The 21,565-nt window shown below is 51.5% G+C and overlaps 1 protein-coding gene across 1 annotated transcript; it reads left to right on the top strand.

The window, feature by feature from the left end:
* Positions 1 to 4,024: 4,024 nt before the first annotated feature.
* LOC112547597 (killer cell lectin-like receptor subfamily B member 1B allele C) lies at positions 4,025 to 21,565 on the top strand. The gene is made up of 6 exons (XM_089770494.1): positions 4,025 to 4,109; positions 12,011 to 12,109; positions 13,111 to 13,260; positions 15,612 to 15,766; positions 16,673 to 16,785; positions 21,386 to 21,565. Exons 1-6 carry the CDS (start codon positions 4,025 to 4,027, stop codon positions 21,507 to 21,509), a joined length of 726 nt encoding a protein of 241 aa, XP_089626620.1. The 3' UTR covers positions 21,510 to 21,565.

Genomic DNA, 21,565 nt, shown 5'->3' with positions numbered 1-21,565 from the left:
CTTCATGTTAACATCCCAGGGGATTCTGCCCATCAGGTCTCTGAGGGAGTCAAAATCTGCTTTTTTGAAGTCCAAGGTGTGTATTTTACTACTCTCTTTCCTTCCTTTGGTCAGGATCCTGAAATCTACCATCTCATGATCACTGCTTCCCAGGTTGTCACCCACCTCTACGTCCCCTATTAGTTCCTCCCTGTTTGTGAGGAGAAGGTCAAGCTGTGCATGGCCCCTGGTCGGATCCTTCAGCACTTGTACCAAGAAGTTATCCCCAACATTCTCCAAAAACTTCCTGGATTGCCTGTGTACTGCCTTATTGGTTTCCCAACAGATGTCAGGGTGATTAAAGTCCCCCATGAGAACCAGGGCCTGCGATCTGGAAGCTTCGCTCAGTTGTTCGAAGAAAGCCTCATCTACCTCATCCACCTGGTTCGGTGGCCTGTAGCAGACACCAACCACAACATCACTGCTGTTTGCTCCTTTAAACCTGACCCATAGACTTTCAACAAGTTTTTCTCCCTCTTTATACTGGAGTTCAGAGCAATCATAGTGCTCTCTTACATATAGTGCAACTCCTCCTCCTTTTCTCCCCTGCCTATTCTTCCTGAACAATCTATACCCTTCCATGACAGCGCTCCAGTCATGCGAGTCATCCCACCAAGTCTCTGTTATCCCAATTAAATCATATTTCTTGGCCTGGGCCAGGGCCTCCAGTTCTTCCTGCTTGTTGCCCAGGCTTCTCGCATTCGTGTACAAACACTTCAGGTAACCAGTTGATTGCACTATCTTCTCCATTCGAAACTGGGGTCCTCCTTTCTCGCTCCTTGCTCTATGCATTTCTTCCCGGCATCTGACTTTCCCACTCCCCTCAGGGTTTTGGTCACCGTCCCCCGACGAACCTAGTTTAAAGCCCTCCTCACTAGGTTCGCAAGCCTGCCCGCGAAGATGCTCCTTCCTCTCTTCGTTAGGTGGATCCCATCTCTTCCTATCAATCCTTGTGCCCGGAACAGAGTCCCATGGTCGAAGAAACCAAAGCCCTCTCTGCGACACCACCTGCGCAACCACGCATTTACGTCCTCAATTCGACGATCCCTGCCCAGTCCTTTCCCTTCAACAGGGAGGATGGACGAGAACACCACTTGCGCTCCAAAGTCTTGGATCCTTCTTCCCAGTGCTACATAATCCGCAGCAACACGCTCAAGGTCATTCTTGGCCGTATCATTCGTTCCTACATGGAGAAGCAGGAAGGGGTAGCGATCTGAAGGTTTGATCAGCTTGCTAAGCCTCTCAGTGACATCCCGAATGCGAGCTCCCGGTAAGCAGCACACCTCTCGAGATTCCAGGTCCGGACGGCAGAGGGATGGCTCAGTCCCTCTTAGGAGGGAGTCCCCGACCACCACCACCCGTCGTTTTCTTTTGGGGGTGGTGGCCGTGGAACCCCCATCCCTAGGACTACGCATCCCATGCCTTTCAGTAGATGGTGCTCCCTTCTGGTTTCTACCTTGTGAGGTCCCTTCCAGAGCATTCAGCACTGCAGAGCCTGTGGAGAGAGCTTGAAAGCGATTGCTTACCTCTATAGCATCGGGGGAATCCCGTGCTGGCCTTTTTCCCCTTCTAGAAGTTACATGCTGCCAGTTCTCTTCTTGGTCGCGTACTGCCCTCACTGGCTCCTCTGCCTGCCGTGCTTGAAGGATCAATTGCTGCCTTCTATCGAGGAAGTCTTCATCCTCTCTGATCAAGCGTAAGGTCGACACTTGGGCCTCCAGTCCTCTAATTTTTTCTTCCAAAATCTCGACCAGCTTGCACTTCGTGCAGATGAAATCCGTTCTTTCTTCCGGGAGGAAGACAAACATGGCACACGCCGTGCAGGTAACAACAGCAGCAGACGCATCATCAACCATCGCTGCTGTCCTGGAGAAGGGATTTAAAAAGACAGACAAGAGAACCTCCCGCCCTTCCCTCTCCCCTTCAGAACTCCCTCTCAAAACTCCCTGTTAGCAATCACCTGTTCGCAAGCTCCTTGGTCGCTTGCCCACTGCCTTATAAAGCCCCTCCCCCTACCAAGGCTCAGCCAATCAGCAGAGGCTTCTACAATTCAAACTTTAATTAGAAGCCAACAGTTTCCACCTGCCAATCACAGCCCCCTACCAATCACAGCACAAACTCTATCAAGGGGAGGGGGAAGGGAAAAAAAAAAAAACTCACTCAAACACAGGGGAAAATAAATAAATAAACAAACAAACAAACAGACAAACAGACAAAAAAGAACACACACAACCCTCACTCACAAACACAAGCTCAGCATACAGCAAGAAAGCCCCAAGCACAACACCCACTTCTCCCAAGACTCCTGTATCTACTTCTCCTCTACCTGGAGAACTCCCCCTCTAAAGCCTCACTCAAACAGGGGGGGAGGAGGGAAAAAAAAAAACCCACAAACCACCACACACCAAACAAACACAAGCTCTGCACACACTGAGAAAGCCCCAATAACAAAACACACTTCCCTCAAGAGTCCTGTATCTGCTTCTCCTTCACCTGGAGAACTCCCTCTCAAAACTCCCTGTTAGCAATCACCTGTTCGCAAGCTCCTTGGTCGCTTGCCCACTGCCTTATAAAGCCCCTCCCCCTACCAAGGCTCAGCCAATCAGCAGAGGCTTCTACAATTCAAACTTTAATTAGAAGCCAACAGTTTCCACCTGCCAATCACAGCCCCCTACCAATCACAGCACAAACTCTATCAAGGGGAGGGGGAAGGGAAAAAAAAAAAAACTCACTCAAACACAGGGGAAAATAAATAAATAAACAAACAAACAAACAGACAAACAGACAAAAAAGAACACACACAACCCTCACTCACAAACACAAGCTCAGCATACAGCAAGAAAGCCCCAAGCACAACACCCACTTCTCCCAAGACTCCTGTATCTACTTCTCCTCTACCTGGAGAACTCCCCCTCTAAAGCCTCACTCAAACAGGGGGGGAGGAGGGAAAAAAAAAACCCACAAACCACCACACACCAAACAAACACAAGCTCTGCACACACTGAGAAAGCCCCAATAACAAAACACACTTCCCTCAAGAGTCCTGTATCTGCTTCTCCTTCACCTGGAGAACTCCCTCTCAAAACTCCCTGTTAGCAATCACCTGTTCGCAAGCTCCTTGGTCGCTTGCCCACTGCCTTATAAAGCCCCTCCCCCTACCAAGGCTCAGCCAATCAGCAGAGGCTTCTACAATTCAAACTTTAATTAGAAGCCAACAGTTTCCACCTGCCAATCACAGCCCCCTACCAATCACAGCACAAACTCTATCAAGGGGAGGGGGAAGGGAAAAAAAAAAAAAACTCACTCAAACACAGGGGAAAATAAATAAATAAACAAACAAACAAACAGACAAAAAAGAACACACACAACCCTCACTCACAAACACAAGCTCAGCATACAGCAAGAAATCAAAGCTGTCTTCTCTCTACACTGGCTTCCCACAGAACTCCGTAATGTCTCAGTTCTTGTCTTCAAAGCACTTCATGCCCTGGGCCCACAATATCTAAACAGCCATCAAAAGCTCTAGGACAAAGACTGCGTTTGACAACTCCATTCCTCTGGTCCATGGACACTCAACAGTGGCAGGAGAGAGAACATCCTCTGGAATGATCTTCCCCAAGAACCAAGGATTATCACAAACTTCTCCATCTTCCACTCCAAGTGCAGGGCACATTTCTTTGACTTTGCCCTCTCTAATATAAACACAAAGGTATTTATATGGAAAAAAAACCCTGCTTACCAAACCTAGACACTCTGCTGCATGTTTCGGCCTCTGTAGCAGTGAGGAGAGAACACACACGTGACTGGCGTTAGTCACGTTGCCTAATGCACTAACACAAGTCTCTCAGCCATTATGGTGAGGAGCACATGATCAGATTCTGCATAGAATAGAACAGAAATATGCTACTGCTCACCAGAGGGCAGACATCCACATGAGACTGTTCTTAGATACAGCTATACGCTCACATCTTCCTCTCTCCTTGCCATGGCTGGAGAAATAGTTTATGCTGATTTAAACATTCCTGGAGCCAGTTTCTCTCCGAGGCCACCAAAACAATCTCCGCACCTCAGTGAGTGGATTTAATTTCTTACTTTTGCACCAATACGGGCAGTCTTTGGGGAGGATTCCATTTGTCTAAAGTATTTGTTGTTTGACTTACAGCACAAATAATTTAGAGAAACCTTGTCTAGAGGCAAGGAGCAGCTCTGTGCTTTATGTATGGTAGGATTTAGCTAATGGGAAAACCTTTAGTGCTTTCAACATTTGGCAACTGAAATGTATTAAGCTAATAGACTGCATCTTAGGTTGTTAGTGCAGCGTGTCAATTCCATGAAATTTCATAGGTGCTGACATTCTAAGCCTGCAAATGCAAGTGCAATGCAATAGATGTACTTTATATGGGACCTTCCTATTTATTTCATGTGTTTTCAGGACATACCAGCAAACTATTGAGGTAACAGTCCATAGTAAGTAGGTTATAGTTGGGGGGCAGAGAGCAGTGCATTGGGCGAGTTTTAGATAGAACGATTGAGCACAAGGAATATTGGAGGCTCATAGACGAGAATTTGTAATTTGTGTGAGAGAGGGTTAAAATCCACAAACCTGAGAGAAGAGGTGGAATCTGAGACCAGGTAGGGAGCCAATTATGTTCAGAGGATCATGAAGAATGTGATAGATGGTAGGTCCTGTGATCAGGGCTGGATTTAGGGGTAAGTGACCCATGTAATTACCTGGGGTACTGGGTTTAGGCTCGGGGAAAATGTCTACAAATGCAGTAAAATATAAGATACTCAAAACTTGAATGGGGTGGGAGGTGGGGCATTGAAGATGCTCGTCGCCTCGGGTGCCATTTGGTCTAGATAATGGGGGCAAGAAGGATGGGTCTACTTACCTCAGGAGTGATATAAATAGGGAGAGGAAAGGCCTGTATCTGAGGAATGTGGAAAATGGGACCAGAGAAGAACCTGACCATGGGGGTTGGATGGATGGGACTGGTGGAGACTATCAAGAGTGATCGGTTTTTTTAGGAATAATGGAGTGGTTGACAGAGGCTTCCCTGTCGACTGCAGCGTGTCTAGACTGCCCCACTGTGCCGGGACAGCTGATCCCCCGTACAGCGCAGAAACCATTTTCATGTAAATTAAGCCACGATTATTTAAATCGCGGCTTCATTTGGGTATGTCTAATAAACTAATCTACATGGCTCTGGCGACAGAGCCATGTAGTCTACACATACCCTGAAAGAGAGAGATGTGGACAGCTGTTGTGTCCCCTCCCATAACAATTACTTACACTGGGTTTATTAATAAACAAAAGTGATTTTATTTATTAAGCATAAAATGTAGGATGTGAGTAGCTGCCAATTAATTAATCCGTGCATTAAGCTTAACTACCATGTTTTGTTTTATTTTGCTTAGTAACTTACTTTACTTTAAGAAACTTAGTACATGCAAAGTCTTACCCTAATAGTTCTAATCACCTTTTCTCACAAGCAACCATCTCCCAGCTTTGGCCTGATCCTTCCCCCTGTTCAGTTTTAGATGTTCACTGGAGTCATCTTGGGTGGTAACCAGGAGTGTCCTGGCATCTCACAGCCACCCCTATTGTCAGGTTTCATGCCTTTAAGTAGATTTTGCCCCATGCAGGAATCCTCTGTTCAAACTTTTCTCACTCTGAGTGAAAAAAATATAGTGTCAAAAATGGTTTCCAGCAGCCAACTATAGTTGAGGCTCACAGAAGAAGCAAGACAATTCACAACTCATTGCCCTAAATACCCAGCAGTAAGATCCTTAAATAGCACTAATTCTCCTCACATCACAGGTCTAGATCAGTAAACGGGTTTATATTTCACATTTCTAACGTCAAATAAGGGAATGATTCATGCTCACAAATAGAACAGACTCAGTCAGCAGATTAGAACTTTTTAAATGATCTTACATCCAATATTTTGCATAAAGCATATCTGAGGTAGGAACAGGAATCGCTGTTCAGTGTCATCCATAAAGACATTGGCATATTGTGGGGCCATGCAGGTGCCCATGCCACTGACTTGAAGATACAACTTGTCCCCAAATTAGAAATAGTTGTGGGTGAGGACAAAGTCACAGAGCTCTGTAACCAGGTGTGCAGTGCTGTCATCCGGGATGGTGTTCCTGACAGCCTGTAATCCATCCTCATGTGGAATATTGGTGTAAAAAGCTTCTGCGTCCATGGTGGCCAGGATGGTGTTTTCAGGAAGATTCCTGATGTTCTGTCATTTTCCTCAGGAAGTTGGTGGTGTCTCAAATGTATCTAGGAGTATGTCTACACTACAGACGTTAGTTCAAATTAACTTTGATAGGCGCTACACATGCAAACCACTAGTTCAAACTTAATTCGAACTAGCAGAGCGCTTAATTCAAACTAGGTAAACCTCATTCCACGAGGACTAATGCCTAGTTCGAATTAACTAGTTCGAATTAAGGGCTGTGTAGCCACTTAATTCGAACTAGTGGGAGGCTAGCCCTCCATGACCCAACCTCCATGACTTGATCTAACTTCTCTTTAAACTCTGTTATAGTTCTAGCCTTCACAGCCTCCTGCAGCAAGGAGTTCCTCAGGTTGACTATTTGCTTTGTGAAGAAGAACTTTCTGTTCTTAGTTTGAAGCCTGCTACCGATGTATTTCATTTGGTGTCCTCTAGTTCTTCTATTATGGGAACTAATGAAGAACTTTTCTTTATGCACCCTCTCCACACCACTCATGCTTTTATAGACCTCTATCCTATCCCCCCTCAGTCTTCTCTTTTCTAAGCTGAGAAGTCCCAGTCTCTTTAGCCTCTCTTCATATGGGACCTGTTCCCAACACCTGATCATTTTAGTTGCCCTCCCCTCTCCCACCCTCTCTCTTCCCCTCTCCCACCTCCTTTTCCCAGACTCACTGAGTTTTGTTCAATAAAGAGAGTTTCTATTTTTGAACACACGTGTCCTTTATTTTGTACATCAGGAAGGGGGGCTAAGGAGGGGTAAGTGGAAGGAGGTGAGGGAGGAATGGGGTACGAGCCCCTGATGGGGAGGACTGGGGTGGCTCTGCGGGCTCTTCGGGGTGGAAGCTCTCCTGCAGCCCCCCGATTGCCCCTCCCCCCGGATGGCAGCCTGCGGTAAGGGCAGCCGGGCTGATGGCCGAGTGCTATGATGTGCCGAGTGTGGGCACTCAGGGCACTCCAAACCAGGACTGCTATGCAAGCGGGGAACCCGTGATAACTGTCTGTCCGGGGTGGGGGTCAGGTCCCTTTAAGCATAGCCCTTGGCTAGCCTGAGACAGCAGCTCCACGCTCTAAGTCCTATTCTGATGCCCTGCCGGCACTGCTTCCGGCCATCCTTAACCTCGGTTCAGGGTCCACTCAATGTGGACATGCTAGTTCGAATTAGCAAAATGCTAATTCGAACTAGTTTTTTGGTCTAGATGCACTAGTTCGAATTAGCTTAGTTCAAATTGACTAATTCAAATTAAGTTAGTTCGAATTAGTGCTGTAGTGTAGACATACCCTTGGTGTGCTGGTGGCAGAGGGTCTGAGGAGAGAGTCCATATAACCAGATAATCCTGCTGTAAGTGTGCCAGTGTCTGAGATGATGGGTCATCAGAGATTTTCAGGGTTGTGGGTCTTGGGGAGCAGATTGAAAACTCCTGGTTTGGGATTTGAGGGAGTGTTTGTGTAGATCTTGTCCCAAGTTGTAGCAGGTAGTTGCATGAGAAGGTGGATTAGAGTTTGGGGTTTTTTGGTTGGTTGATTGGTTGTTTTTTTGGAATTCTTTAGTGGGATCTGAGGAAAGGAGCCTGAGGTGTTGGTGAGCTGTCTGGCAGCTTTCTGTTCATAACCTATTCTATTCATAATGACTAGTGCGCCCCTTTGTCAGCCTCTTGGATTCTGATGTTAGAATTGTGTTTGAGGCAGTGGACAGCATTGTGTTCTGCATGGCTGAGCTTATGTGTTACACGTTATTTGCTGACAGTGTCACCCTGTGCAGTTTTGTGGGAGCAATTGATGTAGAAGTCAAGACTTTTGTTACGACTATTAGGAGGGGTCCATATAGAGGCCTTCCTCTTGTGGGGTTGGCAGGAGGGATCCTGAGGGTCCGTGTGATGTTCACTGGTGTGTTGGGGGTCGTCCTAAGGCCTGAACCTTCAGATGCTTATGCCCATGTTTAACTTGATTCAAATGAGTCATCCCACTGAAGCAGACTCTCACTATTTAACATTATATCTGGGCTGAAATCTGTGCAGCATCAGGGTCTAAGGCTGAAATTAAAATTAACTTGTCTCCTAAATTGCTGTTAAAATTGTGAAGTCACAATATTACAATTAAAAGTAGAAGTTAAGTTCCAATATCAAGATAACTTTGACTTTTCCATTTCTTTTTCTTAAAAACACTTTTTCTTTTAGCATGAACTAATTCATGACAGTCTAAAACTACCAGATAATTTTCCTGAGGAATTTTAAGGTAAAATAAACAAGCCATTTTAAAACTGACAGAAAACACAACCACCACCATAAAGCATTCAGCTTTAATTTCTATTAAATTTGTTAAGAGGTTCTAGTTAGGAGCAGGCACCATATTTTGGCAGGTACTGAATACGTCTATACCAGACAATAATTTCTCACCTCTATTTCCGCTTGTGTCCACTTGTAATCCCAGGATGAGAAGTTCTGTAGAGTTCACAGTAGTGATCTGAATTAGGTGTCTGAAAATCCACACACAAAGATCCACTTTTCTGAACTGAAGGATGCATTTTTAAATTGACTCAGAATTAACATTGGCCAGGACAGGAAGAAATGTAAGTCTCCAGTATCGATTCGAAACTTGTGAGTGGCCTTAAGAGTGCCCCAGGCTTCATTTATAACAACAAATTAGTCTCTAGCCCTTTCCATCGGGCATGTCGTTTGAACGTGTCGGGTGAGTTAGGTGTAACGTAAGCAGATGTTTCTGTTTATAAATACTTACAGATTGCTTTCTGCTCCTTTGGTCTCCCTCGCTGTGTCTCCCTCCCTGCTTGAAGCCCAGCTAGGCATTGACGATGGGTGTCACGTTACAGGGAGGCCATAAGAAAGGACATGAATCAGGGCAGAGATGGGTGAGGAGTATCCTAGGCAGGGGAAGGTGCTGCCTCCCAAAACTGCTTCTCCTGTCCCTGCCCAGCCCTGTGCCATGCCCACTGGCCTGCTCTCCGGAGCTCCAAGCTGGGGCGGGCTGGAGCTGTGCCGTTCACCTGCTCTCGAGCTCCAGGGGTGGGGCAGGGTGGGGGCTGTGCTGCCTGCTGGCCCTCCAAAGCTCCAGGGCCAGGAGAGGTTGGGGTGCTACCTTGGGGGCAGGAAGCTGGCAAGGACCAGCAGCCAAATTGCAGAGTTGGGGTATGTCTACGCTACAGCGCTAATTCAAACTAATTTAGTTCGAATTAGTTAATTCGAACTAAGCTAATTCGAACTAACGCGTCTAGAACTAAAAACTAGTTCGAATTAGCATTTTGCTAATTCGAACTAGCAAGTCCACATTGAGTGGACCCTGAACAGGGCTTAAGGATGGCCGGAAGCAGTGCCGGCAGGGCATCAGAGGAGGACTTAGAGCATGGAGATGCTATCTCAGGCTAGCCGAGGGCTGCGCTTAAAGGGTCCCGACCCCCACCCCGGACAGACAGTTCTAAGGGGTGCCCCACTTGAAAACCAGTCCTGGCTTGGATTGCCCGGAGTACCCACACTGGGCACATCACACCACTCGGCCATCAGCCCGGCTGCACTTGCCGCAGGCTGCCATCTGGGGAGAGGGGGCAATCGGGGGGCTGCAGGAGAGCTTCCACCCCCAGAAGCCCGCAGAGCCAGCTCAGTCCTCCCCATCGGGGGCTCGTACCCAATTCCTCCCTCACCTCCTTCCACTTACCCTTCCCTAGCCCCCCTTCTTATTGATGTACAAAATAAAGATAACGTTTCTTCCAACATTGACTCTGTCTTTATTGAACAAAACTGGGGGAGACTGGGAAAAGGAGGTGGGAGAGGGGAAGAGAAAGGCTGGGAGAGGGGAGGGCAACTAACATGATCAGGGGTTGGGAACAGGTCCCAGATGAAGAGAGGCTACAGAGACTGGGACTGTTCAGCTTAGACAAGAGGAGATGGAGGGGGGACAGGATAGAGGTCTCTAAAAGCAGGGGTTGGGTGGACAGGGTGCATTCAGAAAAGTTCTTCATGAGTTCCCATAAAGAAGGACTAGAGGACACCAAAGGAAAGGAGTGGGTAGCAGGCTTGAAACTAGTAAGAGAAAGTTGTTGTTCACAAAGCAAAGAGTTAACCTGCGGAACTCCTTGCTGCAGGAGGCTGTGAAGGCTACAACTAGAACAGATTTGAAAGGGAAGTGAGATCAAGTCATGGAGGTTGGGTCCATGGAGTAGTCTTAGCCAGGGGGTAGGAGTGGTGTCCCTGCCCAAAGTTTGTGGAAGGCTGGAGAGGGATGGCACGAGACAAATGGCCCAAGAGTCACTGTCTTCGGTCCATCCCCTCCAGGGTCCTTAGGGTTGGCCGCTGTCGGCAGACAGGCTACTGGGCTAGATGGACCTTTGGTCTGACCCAGGACGGCCATTGTAAGCTCAGGGCTCAGGGTCGGGGGTCTCAGTGGACCCCCTTGATTTTCATGCATACCTGCTCCTGGGTGGCCAGGCTGGCAGCTCTCCTGCCCTAGCCGGCCACTTTCCTGTGCCTAGTGCGGAGATCGTGGACAAGGGCAAGCTCCCGGGAGCCGCCAGCCTGGACCCGGGAAGAGGGGGTGGGCTGGGGGACATCGGGTGGGTGGCTCTGTGCCGTGCCAGGTGCAGGGTCTGCTGGCTGGGTGCTGGCAGGCTTGCACCTGGCACGGGCACCGTAGCCAGCCCGTGCCCCTTTAAGGGGTCCGGGGCCGGGAGGGGGGCATAGAGTTTCCCTGGTGTTGGCCAGAGTGGCCACCAGGGAAACCTGGGGAGGGCTAGCCTCCCACTAGTTCGAATTAAGGGGCTACACAGCCCTTAATTCGAACTAGCTAGTTCGAACTAGGCTTAATCCTCGTAAAATGAGGTTTTCCTAGTTCGAACTAAGCGCTCTGTTAGTTCGAATTAAGTTCGAACTAGCGGAGCGCTAGTGTAGCGCCTAGGAAAGTTAGTTCGAACTAACTTTGTAGTGTAGACATACCCTTGGAGGGTAGTGGGGGAGGAGGCTGGGCAGGGGCCAGCAGGCCACAGTGGGAGGAGAACCAAGGGCTCCAGTGGGCAGGGCTGCGGGGGGCCTGTCTCCCCAAGCCATGGGGTGACCCAGTGCCCACGAGGGCAGAGTAGCACATGTACACAGTGATTTCCATCTGTTCATAAGGGACAGTGGAGAAATGCTGTGACTGTGCCTCTGGGAGGACGAGTGAAAGAAGCTGCCATTGCTAACGCAGTGTAAGGCGTTGCCACGGCCCAGGCAGTGAGCTCTCCCAGCGCCCTGTGGGAACCAGTCTGTGCCAGCCCAGTTCTGTAGCCTGCTGCACGCTGCTTTTCAACACTGCAGGCCCACCCACAGGGAACGGGACCAATTGCCATGGGGCTCAGAGATTCAAAGGGGCCCGGGGCTCCCAGGCACCCCCAGAGCTACCCCCGGTGGCAGTGACCAGAGACTCGGGCCCTGTGAATTGCCATGGGAGCGCCAGAGTGACACTCACACGGCTGTGATGGCGGGAGAGGCACTAAGGGCTGACTGCCTGAGCCCCCCCCTTCTGTTCTTGCCATACCCCTGCCTAGGTGGATCCGCACTCCCACCTTGCCCAGGGCCCAGCAAGGCTTCAGCCCCACTGAAGTGCTATAACTTGCTGCATTTAGGGGAAAACGGGGGGGGGGGGTGATTTTTCACACTCCTGAGCCAGACGGCTACAGTGCTGTGAAGTGCCAGTGCAGACGGCCTGGGGGCTGAGGGTGTTTCTCCAAACATTGTCTCTTACAGGTTCCCCTCCGTGCCCCCGGTGGCATCGCATCGCTGTGGGGGCTGGATGGGCTGGGATCATCGTCCTGACAATAGCTGTGATAGCGCTGGGGGCTTGGGGTAAGTAGCACTCACCTATTGACCCATTTGGGCTTGATGCTGCATCACGAATTCTCGTCTCATCCCAAATCTGAATGACGTTCCCGTCCCGAGTCCAGTCGGTGTGTGAATGAACTTGCAGGCATCGCCCACCGCCAGGGGAAAACGTCCCAGGAACAAGACTAAGGGCTGGATGCATGAACCGTGTGTGGGCTGGCTCAGGCAGGTTCACTCTGAGATTTGGGTGGGAGACAGGACTGCACCTGTGTGCTCAGTGAGTGGGATTCCCTGTCCGCCCCCCAGTGTGATGGACACCGGGCTGGATTCACTCTCCTGGTCCCAAATCCAAAATCTGTGAGATTTCGCAGGGACCCTGGATACCTCAGGCATCTCTTGGCCGGCAGCACATCAAGGCTCAGGCAGGCTGCCTTGGCCACACACTGCTCCCAGAAGTGGCCAGCTACTGGCACATCTCAGTGTGCCCTGGGAGGAGAGGGACAGCGTGTCTCTGTGCACAGCCTGTACCCACAAGCGCTGCCCCCGCAGCTCCCATTGGCCAGTTCCCTGGATAGTGGGAGCTGTGGGGATGGTGCTGGGGGTGGGGCAGCATGCAGGACCAACTCCCTTCTCCCCCACTAGGGGCCACAGAGATGCCCAGCACTTGACAACTTCCAGGTGTAGTGTGAGGCCATAGCAAGCTGGCACCTGCCTGAGCCCTGCTGCACTGCTGGACTTTCAGCAGCCCAGAACTGGGGAGATTGCAGCAGATTGACTGGCAGATGCAACAGGACTGACCAGTCGATCACAATCAGCGGGTTGGTGACCACTTGGACTTATTTTTGCAGAGGTCCCCTCAGCCCGAGGCCTTGGGCTGCACCCTTAAGGTCCCTCCTGCTTTAATCCAGCCCTGGGTGGATGCTGCACTGTGTGATGATTTTACACGCAGCCCACACAATTGTTTGGGTAGTCCCTAAATAGCTGCAACGGACGTGATTTTCCTTGACACTGTTGCTGTTTTGAAGTTTCCCAGTTGCAGGGCTCTGCTGAAGGACAGTGCAGAGGAGTTTGGAATACATCCGTGAAGACTGAAACTGAAGGAAACTCCAGCCTGGAGGATTTCCGGTCTCACTTGAAATCCATTCTATGTGAACCCCGGAATAACAGCTCACCAGGTAACCACACTCCTACTGCCCCAGAGCCCTGAGTCACTCTCCCTTAAAGAGTTTTCAGCTCTTTAAGTATTTCCGCAAGAAGCACTGATTTTGTATATTACAAAGTCAGTGCTCTTGTGGAAATTCAAGCGGCCAGTGTAGACAGCTGGCAAGATTTTCCGCAAAAGCGAGCGCTTTTGTGGAAAAACTTGCCAGTCTAGACACTATTTGCCTTCTGGTTTCTGAGCCACTAGGTTCCTGCAGTCAAGCAATTATGAGGCTAGGAGCTTTCTTTAATGAAACTGAGTGTCTCACCTAATCCCCTGACTCCAGGAGCTGGGGCATAAAGAAAACATCAATCTTCACAGGACGTGTGATAAAAACCTGACAGGTGGCAACACTGCTAACATGACAGCGTGAAGGGGCGAACGATAGGAGGAAATTTGAGGCAGAGTGCCTGGGAGGCAGAAGGTTATTTCAATAAAACCTAGGAACACTTCAATGCAAAAAGTGTTCTGTGAAGAATTTAATTGTGCAAAAAGGCCATGTATTGTGCATCAGAAAAACAATGTCCAGACAGAAGGGTGGGAGTTTTTTTAGTAGCTGCAGAGCTTTTCAATATGCTGTAATGCTTTAAATGCAGGAGCAGTGAAGTAGTATCCAACCCAAACTCCTCAATCAGTTTTAAATTTTGTCTGTCTCAACTGGTGAGGGCAAGGTAAATGCTGTGGCCACGTCATTCTTTTATTTCCCTCTCACATCCTTGCCTGCCCCAGAGAGTTGGCAGTTTTGAAGTAAAATAAATAATTCTCAGCTGTAGAGGAGCAGCAGCGACACCTAGTGGTCAGAGTAATTCCCATTGCTACAGCACAAGCAGTTTTAATAAGGATGCAGTAATGCAATTTCTATCAAGGTTGAATCACAAAGGGTTTACAAACTATATAGTACTCACAAGGGTCATTTCCCCTTTATTGAAATGCAGACACCTCTGGGGTGAAATCCACCAGCTGTCCAGCAGTACATGACACTGCGGGAAGTGTTTTGGAAGAGCACAGTGTAGTCCCCCAGGCTGGAATTTGAAGCGGTTCAGACTCCCCCATAATCAAGAAGGGTTCTATGCCTGGCAGGTCACTCATGATGCAGTGCTCATGTTTACAATGGGTTCCAGACTGTGGCCTGGCAATTACAGGCTGGTGAGCCTAATTTCAACAGGGGATGACTCTAAGCACCACACACGGCAGGAAAGGGATTGAAAGACTTCGCCTGCTCCCCCTCACTCCCAGTCAATCAGGGCCGGGTGGATGGGGGTGGAGGGGAAGCAGGCAAAGTCTCCTCCTGCCTTGCCCTGCAAGGAGTGTGTGGTGGTTAGAAGCTCTGCATGCTTCTGGCAGGCTAGCATGAGCTACTGAAGGGAACTGCCAGCTGTTCAGAATAGCTGGTCCTTCTCTTGTTGGGGGGGGGGGGGGTAAAAACTTTGCACACTCCCCCACCCCAGACTAATCAGGGTCTGTGGGTGAGGAAGCAGGGAAGTATCTTGGCCCTGACCCTTCCACCTGAGGCCCTGCCACTTCCAGAGTGGTTCAGGACCATTTCAAACATTTCAGAAGTGGTCCCCAGTCAAATATTATTGCCCACCCCAGGTGTACAGGCTCCAAGGGAATTCTCTCCTCTGGCCTCCCAGCCCTGCCTGGCTACAGTCTGCCTGGCTGTGTGCGTGCTGACCCCTGAGAAAACCCCTCGCTAGCACACTCAGGCTGGAGGCTTTTGATGGCTCTGTAGGGGCAACATCAGCAATATCCAGAACTTTGTTTCCCCTTCAAAACAGACTGAGACCCTCCCCCTCGCCCCAGTCGCTATTTCCATTTTGAGTCCCTTCCCCCCCAGACAGGAACGATGGTGCCCAAAGTATTTCTGTCTGGTAAAAAATGGCATTTTCCATTGACAATAAGGTGCTCTCAAAGGAAAACCATGAAACCTTGTGGGACTAGCCGGAGCCCTGCAGCCTCTCTCAGGGCAGGGCTGGTGTCATTGCTCCACTGAATCCTGCCTGCCCATTCCCCGCGCCCTTACCTGCCTTTCTGGCATGACTGCCCCCCACCCTGCATGTTCCTCTGCACCCCCCTCTTTTGAAGGGGGGCATGGGTCTCATTGGCTGCTGCTGCTGACTGATCAAGTTGGAAAGAGGAAACAGGACAAACACCCATTTTGCCAAAGAACTGGGGACAACCAGGACCGGGCTTAGAAAAGGGTCTGTCCCAGCCACAACAGGACGTCTGGTCTCCTTGATTCGAAAGGACCCTGGAATATTTTTAACCTGCTTCAGCCTGACTGTTCAGAACTGACCACACCTCTGTTCCCATCTCTCCCTCCAGGGGGCACCAGGTGCAAACTCTGCCCCATTCATTGGCTGCTGTGTGGAGACAAGTGCTATTGGCTGTCAAAAGAGAAGAAAGACTGGGCTGGGAGCCGGGACGACTGTTCGGGGAAACGCTCGCGACTGCTCGTGCTCCAGAGCCAGGAGGAGCTGGTAACACAATGCAGATCCATGAAATTCCACCTAGAGAGACATGTGCAGGGTTTGTCCAACCTGGCTCTTCCCTCCCCCACTCCCCCATATCCCTACTTTTCCTGTTCCTCCAGTTAACCGAACTCCATGACAGGAGGATTCTCCCCTGCAGGGCACCTGGCTGATGCACACACGGCTTGGAATCCGAGCCCCACAGCTTCCTGCCCCGCACTGCCTGGCTGGTTCCTGCAGGCTTTGCACCGCAGGGGAGTTGATAGGGGGCCCAGAAGGCAGGAGGCACTGGAGGGGGGAAGGAAGCTGGGTGCCAGTGGCTGCTGAACACCCACTAACATTTTTCTCCATCCCCAAAGCACCCACAGGAGGCAGCACCTCTGTCCCGACTGATCTGGGGCTGCCCAAATAACCCCGCCAGGCCTGGCTCCGGGTCACCTGTTTCCATCACCTGAACCCTGTGTCCAGTGCTCCTAGTCAGAGCTGTCCCAAGCTATGGGAGACTGGGCCCTAGCTCGGGGTGCCTAATTGTAAGGGGCGCAGCACAGGGGTGGGGGGCAGAGCTCTGGGTGCAATTATAATGTCTGCTCAGGGTGCAAGAATGGCTTGGACCATCTCTGCTCCTAGTCACAGGTGAGGCTGAACCCAGGGCTCCCTTAAGGGGCCAGCTCACCCTGTGACACCAAGGGCTGGGGCTGCTGTTACCAGATCTGCACAGAGTCACATTCCCCCGCCCCGGTGCTGGGACCTGCCTGCTTAGACGTGAGGATGCGTTAGCTCAGGTGCGGATGGGTTCTCCGGCTGGCAGCCTGGGCAGAGCCACCAGAGCCCAGAGCAGATAATAAATCCAGGAGCGCGGAGGGAATTCCAGCCAGTTAGAGTCTGGTCACGCCTCCCCCTGCTTGCCCCTCACAGGACTCCTTACAGGATGTTACACAAGATACAAGCTTTGTCTGGATCGGACTTAAAGTGACAGCCCCCGGGGGGACGTGGACCTGGGTGGACGGCTCCTGGTTAGACCCAGCGCGGTGAGTGCTGCCTGTCGCTGCCTGTCTCAGAGATGTTTGGGAAACGCTTCTTCTGTCCGACATGCTGCTGTTAAATACGCATCTGTCTACGGCCTGCACCTAGACATGTTACTAGCCTAGCCACCTTGGTTCAGGGCATTTCTGCTGCACCAGCACATGCCCTAGTGTTGCGGCTTCTCTACCAACGTAGCTGGGCTGGTAGCAGGCAGGTGGTGCTGACTGAGGCTGCCAGGGTGAAAGAAGCACTGACATGTGGCCAGGGCTGTGTCTGTGCTGGGGGTTTCACTGTAACCGCCACAGAAACACCTCCTGGTGTGGACAAGGCTCCAGGTGCTGCCGTGGCCCCACTGCCATCATATCTGAGCACCTCACGGCTTTCTCTGTACTGAGCCTCTCACTCCCCAGTGCAGCAGTCCTGGGCTATTAGCCCTATGCTACAGGTGGGGGAAACTGAGGCACCAAGCGACTACAGGTGGACCAGCTCAGTGGAGCCCACCTGCCCTTCCCCCGCCCCTCACCAAGCTGTCCAGGTGCCTGCCACTGACTGACTTCAAGAGGAGGTGGGTCGTGAGTCCCACCCTGGTGACTTGCCCTGAGTGGCACAGGAACCTGGGCAGAGCAGGGAACCAACCCAGCTCAGCGCCCTAACCACTGAACCAGCCTCCCTCTGTCACGTGTCGGCTCCACCAGGCAGGCAGCTGGAGGCTGGGCCATGTCACCGCTGCACAGAACGTGGCCACTGCTCCTGCCCAGTCTCTCCGCAAGGTGCCTATCGGGGAGACACCGATACAAGGTCGTGCCTGGACCTGGACCGATACAAGGTCCAGTCATGGCCCTGACCTGGGCTCTGCTCCTCCTGCTGGGCTTTGTGGTGGTGTCCCCTATACTCCCGCCCCATGTGTAGGGCAGGAGGGTTAAGCCGTCAGGCTGCAGTGAGCCCCAGGGCCCCTGACTGCAGGGGCTTCAGCAAACCAAGCCAGAGAGGTGGCTCAGCAAGGAAGAGTCCCTAGGGGACAGTACAGCCCCCCCACCTCCACCATACACACATTCTCCCAGAGCAGGACCCGGGGGGGGTGGGGGTGAGGAGGGCACCAAGCCCCTGACAGGGGGCCGCTGTGGAGCCTGCAGGGTCAGGGCATGGACAGGCCTGAAATCACTTCCCCAGCAGCACTGCAGAGCTCAGCCCGGGGCCGGAGACACTTCCCTGGGCTGCCCTGTGGGGGGTTTGGCACAGGCAGGACTCAGCTTCTGGCCAGCGCCCCACACTGGAGGGTCTGAGCTTCCCAGGGGCACTGGCCCAGCCAGAGGCAGCGGGGAGAAAAGGAGCCTGCTGGCCGGGCTGTGGGTGAGCTGTGTGCTCCGACCAGGGGCTAGTTCCCTGCTCTAGGGGTGTCAGCGTGTGGTCAGCTACACAATTAACTGATAAGACCGGGCTTATCAACTACAGGAAGCTACATGTATCAGAGGCAGCAAGCGAGCGGAAGGGGGGTGAGGCAGGAGCCAGGGCTCTGCTGATAGAGGGTGCAGTGCAGAGGATGAGGGGGCAGGTGGGAGCTGGTATATGCAGGAACCCGGCTTTCAGCCAGCTCCCCACGTGTATCGGCTCCCACGAGCTGCTTGGCCCTGCTGCTGCCTCTCTATCACACAGCACCCCACAAGCACCAGCTCAGTGGAGCCCACCTGCCCTTCCCCCACCCCTCATGTCTGTTGCCTTGCAGCTCGAGGCTCAGCTCCATCCACGGACATGAGGGGTCCGGCGCTAGCACTCTAGATCCATGGCCACCTCCCAGAGGCTGGCGTACAAGCCGCGGAGCATGTAAAGCGCTGATGGGTGGGAGCAGAGGGAACATGCAACTTCCCATCCACCCCCCACCACAGCTCCATCATCAGCCCCTGACTCCACACTCACTGCTGGTGGGTGGGCAGCTGGTGAGCAGGGATCTGGCCAGCAGCAGGATCTGCCAGTGCTAATGGGGGAGGGGGACAAAATAAAACATGGGAAGATTTTCCCAGTGTTAATAAAAGTCAGGAGACCTCCAGGAATGGCTATATACAGCACCGTCCCTTTAACAACAGGACCTCTGGTCACCCTGCCTCCAGCACACGTCTGAGCATCTGACTGTCCCAGCAGAGATTTTATAACTTGCAGGCAGTTGGTGTCCCCAGTGAGGGAAGGGGTTGCACCTTCCCAAAATGCCTGATAGGCCATGCCCATATGTAACCACCACTGGGCAGATTTGAACCTGGGACTTTTGAAGCACAGTGTAGGAGCCTCGACCTTCTGAGCTAAAAGCCAGCTGGCTCTCAGTCTGTGCTATAGAGGTATCTTGGTATTATCTATTGCTGTGGTCTAGGTGCCACTGCATGGGACAGTGAACCACACTCCAGGGTTTTTGCACGAGCACAGCTGTTCTTGCACAAAAACTCGAAGAGCGTCTACACTGCACATGCGTTTTTGCGCATGTAAATTTACAGTGCAGCGTTGTAAAACAGGGCTTCTTGCATGAAGAGGTATTCCTCTCCCCACGAGGAATAAGCCTTTATGCACAAGAGCTCTGTACAAAAAGGCAGTGTGAATGGGCAACAGGGATGTCTTATGCAGGAAGCCCCTATGGCTAAAATGGACACCAGAGCTTTCTTGCACAAGAGAGCATCCACACTGCCATGGATGCTCTTGTGCAAAAGCACATGGCAGTGTGAACACGTTCTTGCACAAGAACTTTTGTAGAATTCTTGTGCAAAACAGTCCTTATGCAAGAAGTGTAGATGTAGCCTAGGGATGTAAATTAGACATATCGAAAAAGGGAAATAAATTAGACATTTCGAAATGGTAAATAAAGCCAGGGTTTGAATTTTCTATGCTTCATTTATAGGATTACAGAAACTGTCAAAAATGTCCTGTTTTAACTGCGTCCCCCATTATGTAAATGAAGTGCGGGAAATTCAAATCAAAGAGAAGTAGTTTAGACATACCCTAAGGCTACGTCTACACTGCAGGCTTCTTGCACAAGAACTGTTTGCGGAAGAGTTCTTGTGCAAAAGGTCTTCCACAAGAGTATGTCCACACTTCCATGTGCTTTTGCGCAAGAGGGTCCATGGCAGTGTGGCTGCTCTTTTGCACAAGGAAGCTCTGATGGTCATTTTAGTCGTAGGGGTTTCTTGCGCAAGAAATTCATGTTGCTTGTGTACAGTGCCCTCTTGTGGAAGAGTTCTTGCACAAGAGGGTTTATTCCTCATGGGGAGAGGAATAACTCTTCCAGAAGAAGCCCTGTTTTCCAACACTGTACTGTAAATTTACTTGTGCAAGAACGCTCATGCAGTGTAGACACTCTGCAAGTTTTTGCACAAGAACAACTGTTCTTGCGCAAAAAGCCTGCAGTGGAGACGTAGCCTAGGTGTGTGGGTTACAAATGCACCACCTCTGCCCCCTCCTCCTGGCTCCCAGGTGCTGGGGGCTGCTCTAGATGCCCAGTCCTGGACTAGGAGACTCGGTTGGGGGGGTCTTCATGCGAGGGTGCACTAGGGGTGCTGGGGCCCCACTGCCTCCACAGCTTGACACTCAGGTGCTCCAGGGCAGCCAGGGCCAGGAATGTCTGCAACCACCCTGCTTGACAGCTCTGGGCTGGAGGGTGGGGGGCAGGGGCTGGTGGCTGGGACTGGGGGGTGCAGAAGGGACAGGGAGAGCCTGTCTCCCTCAGCCAGGGGCTCACCCACTGCCCACAAGAATGCTACCTGCCATGTTGCCGCATGTTAGCAGGCCAAAGCTCAGCGAATGACACCGCACAAGGCAGGTTTGTTCAGGCCTTAGCATAGACCTGGGAAAGGGGTGAGCCTGGGGTTCAGACTCACACAGGCCAACCGGCTCGGGGCCTGCAGGCGAGCTGGGCAGAGGAAAAGCATCACCCTGGTTTGTGCATCGTGCTGGGGAGGAGCAGCCAGTAGCCCGGGGGGGAAGGTTGGGGGAAGGAGGCTGCCCACAGCAGTAACAGCCACACTCCCTAGAGGGGGTAGACTCACTCTAGGGCATGTGGGGGTGGGATGGGGACCAAAGGTGAGGGTGTGGTGGGGTGATGGGGTAAGAGGGTGTTGGCATGGGCTGTAGGGATCAGATGTTAATGGGTCAAAGGGCATGTGGGTGGGGGGCAAAAGGTGTTGGGCACTGGGGAGCAAGGGACTGGGTTGGGACTAAGCAGACTAATAATATTTATTTACATATTCAATATTTGCATAATGAATATGCAAATAAAATGTTACCAGCCCATTTGTGAATGGGTTTGCTGGTCCGCCACATAGAAAAAGTTGGGGGACACTGATCCAGACCAGCCCTCAAGTTCCCTGCAGCTGCCCCTCATGGTGGTGGTAGGGGGGGCAGGTTTCCTCTCCCCCCCTGGGATTCAGCCTGGTTTGTTCCTTACCAGAGTCCCCTGATTCCTCTCAGCTCCTGGGCTGGCGGCTTGGCTGACGCTCTGCAGTAGGCGACAGGTGAAGGGCAACAGCAGAGCCAAACTTCCCAGCAGTGCAAAGGGGAGGAAAGACCCAACCTGGGGCCTTCCCTTGTGACAGGGAACCCCAGTGACACAGACTCATTTCCATTCTGCAGCTTCCCCGTCTCAGGCCCTGTGGATGGGAACAGCTGCGGTGGGATCAAAGGCAGCCGGATTCAGTCGGAGACGTGTGATGCTCCACTCCAATGGCTCTGCCAGAAAGACGCTGCCGTGATCTAACCAGTGGGACCAAGGAGCCGTGTCCGTGTCTGTGGGATGTCAAGGTCCCTGCGCTC

The sequence above is a fragment of the Pelodiscus sinensis genome, chromosome 19 (assembly GCF_052426305.1).
Source record: "Pelodiscus sinensis isolate ZL-2025 chromosome 19, ASM5242630v1, whole genome shotgun sequence".
NCBI lineage: Eukaryota > Metazoa > Chordata > Testudines > Trionychidae > Pelodiscus > Pelodiscus sinensis.
This window is presented reverse-complemented; position numbering and strand designations above follow the sequence as displayed.

Excerpts from the sequence above, each read along its gene's own strand:
- LOC112547597 (XM_089770494.1), top strand. The coding sequence starts at position 4,025 with ATGGCTGGAGAAATAGTTTATGCTGATTTAAACATTCCTGGAGCCAGT. Across the intron at positions 15,767-16,672 it reads TCCAGAGCCAGGAGGAGCTG|GACTCCTTACAGGATGTTAC; the intron begins GTAACACAATGC and ends TGCCCCTCACAG. Across the intron at positions 16,786-21,385 it reads TCCTGGTTAGACCCAGCGCG|CTTCCCCGTCTCAGGCCCTG; the intron begins GTGAGTGCTGCC and ends TCCATTCTGCAG.